Source organism: Apodemus sylvaticus, chromosome 21, assembly GCF_947179515.1.
Source record: "Apodemus sylvaticus chromosome 21, mApoSyl1.1, whole genome shotgun sequence".
Classification (NCBI taxonomy): Eukaryota; Metazoa; Chordata; class Mammalia; order Rodentia; family Muridae; genus Apodemus; species Apodemus sylvaticus.
Window position 1 is genome coordinate 43,728,564 of NC_067492.1, and position 13,844 is coordinate 43,742,407.

A 13,844-nucleotide genomic window follows, 5' to 3' on the forward strand; every position below is an offset into this window, starting at 1 on the left:
TGGAATATTGACTCTGCAGTTTGATTTTCAAGTTTCTAGGCACTAGTTTACCTCTACACAACTTAACCAGCTGTATGACCTTGGGCCCAGGTTCCTAATGTGATAAATGGAGTTAAGTCATGGTGAGTATGTATGGGGTTAAATGAGGAACAAGTACTTAACCTGAAACACTGCTTCACAGGACCTTAGCATCCAACCAGTGTGGGGTTCTGGATTTTGCCTGTAGAATCATGTCTCTAGATACATTCATACACAAGCAGAAATCTGACCATTGGTAATTTTATACTCCTAGTGGGTACCCGAAGCTTAGAAAGTCATTGAGAATTAATTTGGGTTTCTCCCTTATCCTAATTCCAATTCTGGATCATGGAGTTTGGTTCTGTTAGCCATTTTCAATACAGGTAAGCCTTATATTGAATTGGTTGTCCTAAGCTTATACAGTTAGTTATATTTGGGGTAAAAGGTATAATTCAGCTACAGATTACAACCAGAGTTTTACTTGTATGAATAGTTAGAAAAGCTGTGTGAATCCTACATCTCACCTCAGTCCCCAAGTGCTGTGAGGACAGATAAGTGCCATGATGCTTGGATGAAAAGCAGCTTCGGATGTCTCTGGGGAATGTCACTTTGTGGTTTCACTGTATTTTGCCTAGACTTTAAAATCTCAAAATGGCATAGCCAGTGGAGATCGATATACTCTTCACTGTGAACACAGTTAATTTTACAGTTAATGTATGTAGTTATTCTTGTACATATTTATTTTCATAATGCTGATTGGTTATATAACTCTTGCCCCATGACCACCCTATATATTACCATTTTGATAAGTCTTGAGAAAGGTTGGTCATGGTTCACACCTGTAGTCTGAGCCTGTAGTTCTGCCTTGGTGGCCAAGGCAGCAGACTCAAGAGTTTGAGGTTACCCTGCTCTACATAGTAATCTTTTGTCTCAAAAATGGAAACAAAACTTGGGCTGGCTTGCCCGCCCGCCTGCCCGCCTGCCCGCCTGCCTGTCTGCCTGCCTGTGCCTGCCTGCCTGCCTGCCTGCCTGTCTGCTGCCTGCCTGCCTGCCTGCCTACTCACCTGCCTGTCTGCCTGCCTGTCTGCGGCTGCCTGCCTGCCTGCCTGCCTGCTCGCCTGCCTGCCTGCCTGCCTGCCTGCCTACTCGCCTGCCTGCCTGCCTGCCTGCCTGCTCGCCTGCCTGCCTGCCTCTTTCTTCATTTATTTTGGGCTTGAACCTAGTTCCTCATGTGTGCCCTATGAACAAGCATTTCACTGAACTGAATTCCTAGCAGAAACATTTTGGTAACTTGACCAGTCACTATAATCTTGGCTAATATTTTGTTTGATACATTAAGATTTTTTATTTTTGCTATATACAAATTAGTCTATACATTCTTAGTATCATGTATCAGTATGTTTTGGGCATTAATATTTTAAGTAAATATTTTTATTGTTGCTTTCTGGAGAGGCTTCAATGAGGCTCAGAAGTAGGAGGGATTTTGTTTACCTTCTGGCTTTGCTAATTTTAGCAAGTGAAGGCATATTTTAGGTATATTTACCAACAGGTAAGGTTGACATGTTAACATTATTAGCTATTAAGTCTTCATATTCCTGACCCCCCCACAGAGGAGGAATGTAGCAATATTATTTGTTCCTTTGAGATTTGGCATAGAACAGTTAACTCTTAGAGTGGATCGTTTCTGTGCCGCCCTTGACCCTCCTGGTGCCTCTGAGGAGGTTTGTAGCAGGCATACATGATCCTTCTGGACTTGCTTCTTTTGCTTTCCATCCTGTTTATGTTGCTCAGGATCCAACTAGAGCCTCCATCCTGCAGCCTCAGCTCTTAATCTTGAATTTGTCATGTTGAATTGAGTCCTGGGCTGGTTTAGTGAGGAGTTTCCATTTGCTTTAATTTTTAAAAACCGTATATATAACTTGAAGGGTCACATTTATGAAGTTTACACTTATGTGAGTTTAATTCAGAAAAAATGACAATCATTCCTTGTTTCCTGCCCTCAAAGAATTACAGAGCTCTTTAAATTCAGCAACATCTGTAATGATAAGTAAAATATAGACGTTTCATTCAGATTCCTGAGACGAAATTCTGGTAAGTAATCCAAATTTAAGAACAAAAAGTGGGCTGGAGAGATAACTCTGGCTGAGAGCACTGGCTGCTCTTCAAAGGACCCGGGTCCGGGTCCATAGGCATCCGTGTGGCGCCTCTCCAGTTCCAGGAGATTTGATGCTTTCTGGCCTCCACAGGGCACTAGGCATACACATGGTACATAAATATACTTGCAGATAAAACTCTTATACACATAAAAAATGAAAGTTAATTGTTTAAAGTTATCAAAAAATAAAAGCCACCCATACCCAATCCAACATTGGATAAAACGAAACATATGTAGGGCCAGTCAGTGGTCTAGATAGACGAGAGTCAGATCAGGATGTCACAGTGAATACAGTGTTATTACTTACAGGTACTGTCACTATTTGTATACATTCTCCTAAGTAACCCAGACCAGCACTTGGGAGACTGCAGGAGGAGGATCATTGTATACTGCTGCATAGGCAGCTAAGAAGCCTGCCTGGGCTACTCAGTAAGACCCTGCCCCCCAACGAAAAGGTGTACATAGTGTTGGGGAAGCAGTGTTCCACAGTGGGTATGTGTGCAAAACGTAAAGGAGTTCTCAATGTCTTACTTGTCCAGTTAAGCTAGTTACATCATTTACCAAGCTGGCATCACTCAGACAGTATTTAGCTTTTATACTAAGCACTATAGTATATCAAGTGAATTTTTATTGACATTGGCATTTTTTTCCTAAAATTAAAATCCTTTAAAAAAAATTTTTTTTTTAAATCAAGCCACAGTCTTGGTAGTGTAGCCCTGGAGCACTGGCTGGCTTAGAACTTGCAAAGTAAGAACTTGGACTCAGAGATTGGTGGGGATTAAAACCATGACCAGATCATCTGTTTTGTCTTTTGTAGTGTTTTTTTGTTTTGTTTTTTGTTTTTTCGAGACAGGGTTTCTCTGTGTAGCTCTGGCTGTCCTGGAACTCACTCTGTAGACCAGGTTGGCCTCTAACTCAGAAATCCGCCTGCCTTTGCCTCCCAAGTGCTGAGATTAAAGGTGTGCGCCACCACTACCCGGCATTTGTTTTGTTTTTTAATAAAGAATAGTTTTCATTGTAAGGCACAATACATTTTACTCCAGCAAAGAAGCAAGCATTAGTGTTGGACCTTGATCATCAAAGTGGCGACTAACTGCTTCTCTTGACTTGTCTAAGGAGCTCACAGTACAGTTTCTCCTTCAGTTAGAGTAATGTGATCTTGAACATGTTATTTCAATAAACAAAACTAATCTCAGCTGAATTTTACATTCATAAGAATTGTCAAAATTAATACTTGTATGACTTAATGTCAAGACTTACTGATAGTAGAATTTATTTCATGAAAGTGTTTTATAGAAGGAGATACTAGGTGCTTTTGCCCTCAGCCTGGCTCGAGTTGATTTTGGTAGAGATGTTGTGTCTTGACATGAAGCATCCTCCACAGTGACTGGTGTCAAAGGCTTGGCCTCCAATAGTAGTACTGAAAAGTGGATCACTGCTAACTTCATCAATGATTGTGGCTGAATAGACTGTTGGGAGAGGGCTAGTTGGAGGAAGTCCCATTACTAGGGATGTATTTTGGAAGCTGTGTCTTGTTTTTGCATCTTCCTCACTGGCTCTTCTGCTTCTAGCTGCTGTGAGGTGAACAGTTGTACTCTGGCATGCCCTCCCTTTCCACTACAGTGTTCTGCTTCAGCACAAGCCCGAGGCTGCAGGGCAGCTGTGCATGGGAACCTGAAACTACAAGCCCAAAGAAGTCTTTCTCAGGTATTCTGTCACAGCAATGAAAAGTATTGGAATTGGAAGTTAATGGCAGACATCACTAACCACTGTGCCTAGATGGCAATCAGAATTACTGTAGCTTAGGCAGCGACTTTGTTGGGAGCTGGCACTGCAAATGAGATTCTTTTGTGTCCTCAGTGTTATGAAGAGAGTATGTGCTGTGGCCACAACACAAAGTGGTTTTGTGTTTAGAGATTGAAACTGTGACCTCTCCAGTGCTAAGCAAGTATTCTATTGAGCTATACTTCTAGTCTAGAATGCAAATTTTAGTTGCTTTCAGGGAAGAGGAAAGAGAAATCATGTTTTAGTACATACACTGACCTGGTGTTTTTTAGATTCATGTATATTTTATATCATTCACAATCTCTAGTATATCCATAACTTTATCTACAGCCACTGATTTACTAATTAGTATTAAATATTTTAGGAACAAATTATACAGAAGGCATTTGCCCCTAAAGTTTGCATATAACTTATTATGTGATGTAGGAATTCAGAGTCTTTGTAGTTTGTAGAACAGTCAGAGGAAAATAAATGGGCAGAACCAATAGAAACTATACTATAAAGTTGATAACCAGGGTACTTACAGCTTTAGCTTTACTCAGCTTTGATACCTGAAAATTTCTGTGTATGTGAAAATGTCAAATGGTATGCCAAGGCAGGAAAGAATTGGGGCTGTAGCTGGGTTTGAGGTGTAGTGTTTGAGTACTTACCCAGCATATGCAAGGCCCTATATTTAATCCCTAGCACCATCCTAAACACACACACACCACACACACACATACACAACACACACATACCCCACACACAGAAAGTGAGAAAGAGAGTGTGAGAGCTCAAAATATTTTATGTCATTTGTTTGGGGTTTAATAAAGGACCGATATATTTCTCGTAGATCTGGAGGGTCTAAGGTCAGTATGTGGTAAGTTGAATGGTGATGGTGAGGGCCATAAGACCCTGTTTCCAAGATGGCACCTCAGTGTTAACCTCCTGTTGAGGAGTATACAGGTACAAAGCAGCTAGCTTGTTCTCTTGAGCCCTTTCCTAGTGAGCATAGAACACAGGCATTTTAGGCCATTCTGATCACAGCACCACCACATAAGTTCTACTGGACACACATCCCAAAATAATTAGAAAAGCAGGGATTTGTGCATTCCTGTTCATAGCCAACAGTCACAAAACAAAAGATGAATGTATAACAGAATGTGCCATATGCATACAGTGGATTGTTCAACCATAAAAGGCAAATTTGGTCCATGGTATAGGGATAAAGTTGACACTTGGTGAGCTGTCACTTCTCTAAAGCATTTAGCAGAAGGAGTAGAGTGGTTGCCAGATCTGAAATGGAGGGAGTGAGTTCATTTTTTCTGATTGTGCTGAGAAAATTGTGGACAATGGGAATTCTGAATGCCACAGATGTCCCTGAATTAGATACTTGTAAGTGGTAAATTTTATGGACTTTTTTTCCAATCAAAGACTCCTTCCTAATAAACCAAAAACGGTGTTAGAGAAACATTCTTACTTTAATGGGCAGCTTTAGAAAGGAAAGATGAGCTGGAGAGATGATGGTTCACCAGTCGAGTGCTCGCTGATTTGGCTGAAGACCCAAATTCAGTTCCCAGTTCCCACACCAGGCAGCTCAGAAGCACCTGTAAGTCCAGCTCCAGGGAATGACTCCCTCTCCTGGTCTCATGTGTGTGTGCGCGCGCGCGCACACACACACACACACACACACACACACGCGCGCGCGCGCACACACACACACACACACACACACACGCGCGCACACACACATACACACACGCACACACACACACACACACACGCACACAGATGGCCACACAGAAGAAAAACCACACACTGACTTAAGACAGCACAGAAGATGCCCTGTGAAGTTTTCTAAGTATCTAGGTCAGTGCTGATGTCTAGGACCCAGAGAACCCCAAGCTTTAAAGATAGTTTGTTGCCACCTCAGGCAGTGATGAGGCAGAACTGGGTGTGGAGACTTACTTCATTGGCTGGAGGCAGTCAATTGTTCCTTCACTCCCTGTGTAAGATTACTGAAATGGCAACATTACCTCACTAAGTGTTGTGAATGTCTGTTTAGACCTTTTCCCACAGCACAGTGCCCCAAGTAGTCCTAGATCTGACATTTCCTCCCGAGATTTTATTAGCAGGCCTGAGCAGGAGTTCAAGTAATTTGCAGACCCCATTCTCATCCAGGAAGTGTCAAAAATATTTTTACATTATATCTTACTTAGATTTTGTAATGTATGATTCTGACTCAATTAAAATTGCATTATATTGGATTGTTGAATCAGCAATACTACTAAACTACTTTACACATGGACACGTTAGAAACTGGGTTCAGGAAGCTAGTAAGCACAGGGGCTGCCTTCATCCTTTGGTTCCTTGGACTGAGTCACAGGACAGGACAGGCATGGGGAGGTTGACATGCTTGGGATTTGGCATAAACAAGTTGAAGGGGTAGCAGGAATGAGGAGTTTGAGTTTAGGGGCCTTCCTGGAACATAGCTGCTCCCGTTTGGTCCTCTACTTTGAGATTATAGGCACCCGAAGTTCTTGTGATGCTGTAATGACTGTCAGCACATGCCCCTGTCCCATATAATTAATATTCCCATTGCTGCTTCCCTTGGCCTAAGACCTGTCATGTGCAGGGATCCTCCCAGACCCCTTTAACACAACACAAGACAGCTGTCTAGATTTTGTCAGTTTCCCTACCAAGTGATTGGTTCCAGGATCAGACAAAGTCTACATTAGGTCTCCATAGCTAGGAGTGTATGCCAGCTGGTTTTTGTTTTGTTGGACACGGTGTTTCCCTATGTAGTCCTGGAACTTGTTGTGTAGACCAGGCTGGCCTTGAACATCGAGAGAGCCACCTGCCTCTGCTCTTCTCATGTGCCTGAGACATATCTGGCTCACTCAGTTATTAAGTCCACCAGGCGCACTGGGGAGAGGGGTTCCTGGATCTCCACTTTACACCCGAGTTGGATTCAGGTCTCTGGTGGCCTGAGGGTTGACATTTCTAGAAAGTTCTTTGTTCTAGGACCACAGAGTCCCTCTGACTTTCCCAGGGATACCAAACCCACTGAATACAGAATTCTAGGTTTAATTATTTTATTAAGCCAACATTTCTGTAATAAACAACAACTACTTAAACAGACCCATTGCTATCTTGATTATGTCCACAGATTAGGGATATTTTGCTTAATCATTTGGTGCTTCAAACCAGCCTTGCCTCATAATTAAATTCAGCTAATGTTAGGGCCTATAGTTTGCTGTCAATGAGACCAGGCCTGGTCTTGACAGTAAAGCCACCATCAAAAGCTGCATTTAGAACTTCATCTAGGCAGCTTGCTGTGACAAAACTTAGGTCTTGTCTGACGTTGCTTGGAATCTCTTCAAGGTCCTTTTCATTCCTCTGCGGAATTATGATGTGCTTCAGTCCTGCTCGGTGTGCTGCTAGGACTTTGTCTTTAATTCCGCCCACCTGCCAGGCAAAAGAAGACAACTCTCAAGGTTTATGTTCACTGAAACAAAGATGGGGGGTTCAGCCCAACTCCCATCTTGTGACTGTATGAGCTGGGAAACCACTGAAAAGCTTAATGGTGACCTATATTAAATACTTTTAATGAGAGAAAAATCTGAAGCTACAGATATTTTTTAATTGTCATTTGTAGCCTTGTGTTTAGGTTGGTTGTATAGCAACATTGCATTTGCTTGGTTATTTTTTTCCTATCTAGAAGAAAGAAGTTTGAAGATTTTACCTTAAAGAAATGACAAATGGGGGAAATAAACATGTTGATTTAAGTGTTATGTGATGTGTACATGTATTGAATATCATGATATCTCAATACATACCATTTTTGTTTTTACAAAATAAAGATTTTTAGGTTAACAAAACAGAACTGCTCTTATACAGGAAGCTCGGATGTTACAGGATTATTGTCTTTATTACTACAAAGCAAGACTTTTGTGCCACCTAAAAATGAGAACACTCCAAACTAAATTCTTGTATTTGTTTTTGTTTTGTGACAAAATCCTGAACTCCTAGAGATCTGTCTTTCTCTGTTCCCTGCCCTCAATGCTAGGATCAAAGGCATGTGCTACTAGTCCTGGCCCTTCTTGTGGCTAGAAAAACAAAACAAAAACAAAAAACCTATTCCCATAATGATTTCTTCACAAAAGGTGGAGTCATTTCCTTTCCCCAATTTGGGCCTGGCTTCGTGCCTTGTCGGTGTGAAGCATACTGTGTTGGAAGTGATGCTGTGCGACCTTCAAGGATAAGGTATTAAAAGAGCTTCTGCCTGGGCTGTTGTCGTGGATCACTTGCCTTAGAGTAAGCAAACTAGTATGTTTGAGGTTATCCATACAGACTGGGAAAAACCCCACGGTGAAGACAAGACCCGGGCCTCCTATGTGCATGCAGAAGCAGGTCCTCCTTCTCAGTCACCCAGGTGACTGTGGCCTGCAGTTAGAGACCCTGAGCCACAAGATGCTGCCTACAGGCTCAGCACCTTCAACACCGCCGTGGCTAGGCTGTAGGCCTTCCCACACGCTGCCACCCAGCCCTGTACTGTGTGCTTCGACAGTGCTTTCTTCAGAGCAAATTCTCAGATTGCTTCCTTCCAGTATGAAAAGTATTTCATACTCACACTTGATTGACAGCAAGACACTACCTACCTACCTACATATATGACTAATACTGTTATACTGTATGTCCAGTGTCACTCAGTGAGCTGAAAACTCCAAGAACATCTCTGCTGGTTGGTGCAGTCCTTCAAGTTGAGGCTACCTTCTGCTCCAGGATATGTTCTGTTACTTCTCTGAGTAATCTCCCATTTTCCTATTTGCTATAATTGGATGTTGGATGTTAAACAGATGAGAGGAGATTATGGACTCACCAGTGATCACTAAAGGGGCCAGGCACTTGTAAAACCCCAGCAACTTGGGAAGATTGAAGCAGCATGGACAACTTATAGTATTTTACACACACACACACACACACACACACACACACACACGTTTAGTTTTTTTTTTTAACCAATTCTAAACTACATTCAATCTAAAAGGTTTCCTTTTCTTTAGCCTTAGCGAGTATTTTTTAAAAAATTCTATTTTTCTTCATGGTCCTTGCATGGTTGAATAAAAATAGTGCAGTACAATAATTTTAGTGGTTTTTCAATAGGAAATGAACTAAGTCTTACATGCAAGACTAATAAGCAAGTCCTCTGCTACTGAGTCGTATTTCTGGCTCCTTTTTACTTTGAGGCCAGGTCTCACTAAGTTGTCCATGCTGCTTCAATCTCCCTGAGTTGCTGGGGTTTACAAGCGCCTGGCCCCTGTAGTGATCGTAACCACGGCTAAGTCTATGCTCTCCTCTTCTCTGTATAAGGACTTTGGCAGAGAGAAGAATATTTGCTGCTGCCACTGCTCATCCTCCTCTTCCTCTTCCTGCTATGGCTTTGTCCAGTCCGACGAGTCCTGGTACCTAGTCACAGAAAGCCCTAATCCTTAAGTCCTGTGTATTTCCACAGCATTTGCATGTAGGTCAGGATATGCACTGAAGCCCAGGAACCTACAGATACAGGCAGGGTTTTTGAAATTGTTTTGCTCTAAATCTTGCCAATTATGGTACTCTCAAGATTCCTACAAGGTGCTAGGATGTCTCAAAGGAACTTGAAAAAGTGTGGAATGATCTTAAAAGCCAACAGTCTAACTTTATGGACATGCAGTGCACTTAATGCTAGTAGAGAGAAGAGACTGCAGACATTCAGATGAACCACTGATCTTCCTATAACCACACTGATATTTCTTTTCCCGTAAATATTTTTAGATGATAGGGAAACTTGGGAGATGATGGTCAGGTTTTCTTTTACTTGACCAAAAGTTTAAAATATAAGTTACTTTCAAGTATTAAAATTTTCATGTCTATTTTTAACCAAAGTTTTTACTATTTTTTACTAGTTTTTACTATTCATGTAAATTTAAACTTATTAATTTAAATAAAAATTATAAGTACATGATCTGTTTTCTATACTTACTGGAAGAACAAGCCCTCTCAGCGTAATTTCCCCAGTCATAGCTACATCTGAGCGCACAAGCCGCCCACTGAAAAGTGAGGCGAGACAAGTTACTATGGTAACACCAGCAGATGGTCCATCTTTTGTGACAGCTCCAGCTGGGAAGTGCAGATGGATGTCTGTGTTGTCAAGAAGATCAAAACTTCCAAAAGCTTTAAAAAGGGGGGAAAAAGAATTTTAATGTAGAAAAATTAAGCCCAGTTTTTTTCTCAGAATAAAATCAAACACAAAAATGAATGTTTTGTACAAATGCATGCTTAAAGATATTAATGGATAGTGTACTTAGAGTGGGGTCTGGACAGTAAGATTCCCTCTCCTTAAATGTGATTTAAAGCTTTGCTTTTGTATCTGGTTCAGGGACTCGGCCAGACAGTTTAATGTGATCATTAGAGTCTCTCCGTATGGGTTCAGAAGCCAAGCCTTGGACTTTACTGAGTAGTGTCACCTTTGTCTCAGTGTTAGATACTTCCTGGATTCTGGTCCAGGGCCCTCCTTCCCAGCTGTGTCCCCATTGCAGTTTGGCCATGTACCATTAGTCAGGTGGTATTTCTTTGCATTGCTTCGAAGCCAGCTAATGGCGAGGTGGGCAGACTCCTTCATGACGTCCCCGAGCTGGCCAGTCAGTGTTAACTGACCTTCGCCGTCCATTCGACTTGCTTCCACAAACATGATTTTGCCACCCAAGGGAGTCCATGCTAACCCTATTGCCACTCCAGGCTGACTCAAACGCTCAGATACCTTGAAAGGGAAATATCAGTTATGTCAACATGCAGAAATTGTTTCCAGAGCACTGTAATCACACTGTCCCATAAGACTGCAAACTTAAGCATTAACTTGTGACAACTTACTACCTTACATTATTTTGAGTCACATGTCTCACTATCTGGATGTTCTTATTTAGCATTCACCAGATAAAGTTTAGCCCTTCACATGGGTGAGAAGCTGACTTCCAAGAGCAGTTGGGTCCAGTTACATATGCCTTGATTTTCAGAGTGCCTTCAATGGACTGTCCATCTCGACATATCCAAAGACTGGCTGGCTTTTTAGTACGTAAGTTTGCTTCAGGAAGCAACCACCCTCTCACTGACACTCATCTGACACGTGATAGCTTCACGGGATTCCTGTTGCCACTCCTTGGTGATATCCTAGACCCGGGGCAGTGCCGCCTGGATGCCAGTTTCAGTGGGACAAGCTGCTCAGCTGGGATTATGAGTCTAGGTGACAAACTACTGGTTAGCACATCCCAGGTATGAAAATGCAGAGTAACGGCTGGGAGGCAGCAGTGCTAACTTTATCTCCATAGCTCCAGACTGCCTGTTCTGTGGTGTATCTGTGTTGGAGGATAAGTACTGTGTGTCACCAAGTACAATCCAATGTGCACCTTTTCTGCTGGTAAAGGTGCTTGCTGCCAAGCCTGATTACCTAACTTTGATCCACAGAGGAACCCATATGGTGAAGAGAGAGAACTGAGTCCAGAAATCTGCCCTCTGACCTCCACATGCATACTGTGGTATGTGCCTGTGTGCATACACACAGACACACAAACCTTTTCAGAATGTTTTTCTCACTATGTGTCAAATTAAAAGTATCTCAAATTCACCCATCTTCCAAGGCTTTGTGTGTGTTAGGCAAGGAGTGTACCACTCAACTCTAACCCCAGCGCTCAAGTTGATTTGTTATTTTCCCACTCATACAGCAGTTAGGCTAACATGCAGACTGAGGAAAAGCTTAATGAATACTAGGCGGGGTCTCTTAGTGGTTGCATTTTTTTCTTTTTAGAAAAAATGGAAAATATTTGTGTATGTGTACACGTACATGCACGCCACAGCACACGTGTGGAGGTCAGAGGGCAGCTTTGTGGCATCTGTTCTCACCATCCACCATGTGGGGTCTGGGACCTGAGCCCTGCCTGGATCGCAGACATGGTAGTAATCTTTATTTTGCTGAGTTCTTTTTCTAGCCCTTTGGTTTTAATCACTTTGAAGATCAACATTTAAGGAACATTTGCATATCTAATTGTGGCCAAGTTTATATTGCTTTAATGTCACATGACTGAAACAGTGGTTTGTTCAAATGTGACCCTTTTATAGGCTAGGTGAAGACTTAGGAACCCACCAGGATTTTGCATTCACTTTAGTGCTTTCACAAGGAGCCATGGCATTCTAGTCAGGCTCTGGCAAGCATTACAGGGATATGACTGCAACTATGCTCCAGGACTGACAGAGCGCCTCAAAGTAAAGGCCCTGGGTTACAAGAGCACAGCCACGAGCGCTGACTCTGCAGCGAGCCTGGAGAGGCAAGGCTCTGGTCCAGGGAAAGGATGTAGGCTTCAAAACAAGAGTAGGGTTTGCATTCTACCTAAGGAAGTCTCCCTTCACATTCCTATTGGTAGAAGTATCACATGTAATAACTAGGATGCTGTAAGGAGAATCAGATGACATCAGAGACTGCTGCTAAGACATGTTTACCGTTCCTCCTTTTTCTTTCTGCTGTTTCTCTGCCAGAGCTCCTGAATGACAAGAACACTTCCAAACCCAGCATCAGCTGAGAAGGCTGTAGAGCATGTGACACCCTCTGTTTAAGTACTCAGTCCTTTGTTTAAGTACTCAGTAAGAGCTGCTGGCAGGAGCTTTCTATGAAGTCTAGAGAAAGAGGCCCTGGGACTGGGATGAGAATCACCGTCTTCACTCATGAACTCACTGGCTATAGCGAGAAAGCAGATTAACTATTTTTCTCAACCAAAACTAAGCTCAGTTTTTTTTAAAAATCCAAATCCATGGTATCTTAAGAATTTAAACAACCAAAATAATACCTTTGGTTGTATGATTCAAATTGAGATTCACTGGCAAGAATAAACAAGGACGGTTCTGGTAACTGGGAGCTTTGTGGGGAGCCAGTTCAGGAGTTAACACGTGACGGGTGCAGGGAGTCTGTCTTCTCCCTCTTGTTGTAAGCCCTTGGGAAAAACTATCATCACTGGTAATGATTTGGAATTATTGCTGGAGACACTGCCTTATGCACAGTTTAGCAGATCTCATTTTTTACACATCTTTACAAACCTTTCCTAGCAATTTACCTGTGAATGCACCTAAACATCTAAATACCACAAACGACACAATTTGCCTTCAACCCCCTGTTTTATAAGCTACTTCCATCTGCTGCCTCAGCTCATGTTGGCCTTCAGGCCTTCTGTAACATAGGAAAGGAAAAAGCAGAAAAAGACAGTAACAGAATTAAAGCAGCATATAGTTTAACCCTTGAGGGTTCTCGACCGGAGAGTACTGGCAGCAGTCTGTTTTTTAAGTAGTTGGAATCATGGCTGATTTGCTGCCTCCTTCCTTAGCTCTCTGTGGACAAGCCACAGGGCATCCTTGATTAAAATGTATATGATTCTGCATAGGCAAATCAATGAGCATGGGCACTCAGGAAATGAAGGGATGACTTGGTCAGGCCAGCCTGGCTGCCCAGAAGAACTTACAACTTGGGTCACTTCCATTCAAGAGCCACACTATCACATGAAGCATCTAAGTGTAAGACTACACAGGGAAAATTTTCATTAAAGACAGAACTTAGCCTCAGAAACCCCAACTGTACTTGTCTGACATCAAGCAAGCACCAGTGTAAACAGAGATGTGAGAACCCTCACCTCTAGTTCATACAGTGGTGGCCCCAGGATGTCTTTCAGGGCATGGGAGTCGATGAGAATTGGCATTTCAGGCGGCAGGGCCAAGTCTGCAGCGTCACCAAGGGATTCGGGTTTTGCATCTTCCAGCACATGTTCTTTGCAACCTAAGAGAAACATTTATTTAGAAGTTCAAGAGAACTGTTGGTTTGAAAATTCATTAC

General features: G+C 42.4%; 1 protein-coding gene across 2 annotated transcripts in view; it reads right to left on the bottom strand.

The window, feature by feature from the left end:
• Positions 1-7,015: 7,015 nt before the first annotated feature.
• The window catches only part of Lonp2 (lon peptidase 2, peroxisomal), an 88,631-nt gene continuing 81,802 nt past the window's right edge, over positions 7,016-13,844 (bottom strand). For both annotated transcript variants that reach the window (XM_052167192.1, XM_052167193.1), the window contains 4 exons: positions 13,645-13,787; positions 10,529-10,736; positions 9,960-10,150; positions 7,016-7,405 (listed from right to left, as the gene is read on the bottom strand). In XM_052167192.1, the coding sequence (XP_052023152.1) occupies positions 7,184-7,405; positions 9,960-10,150; positions 10,529-10,736; positions 13,645-13,787 (764 nt within the window). In that variant the 3' untranslated portion in view covers positions 7,016-7,183. The remainder of the gene's footprint in view (positions 7,406-9,959; positions 10,151-10,528; positions 10,737-13,644; positions 13,788-13,844) is intronic.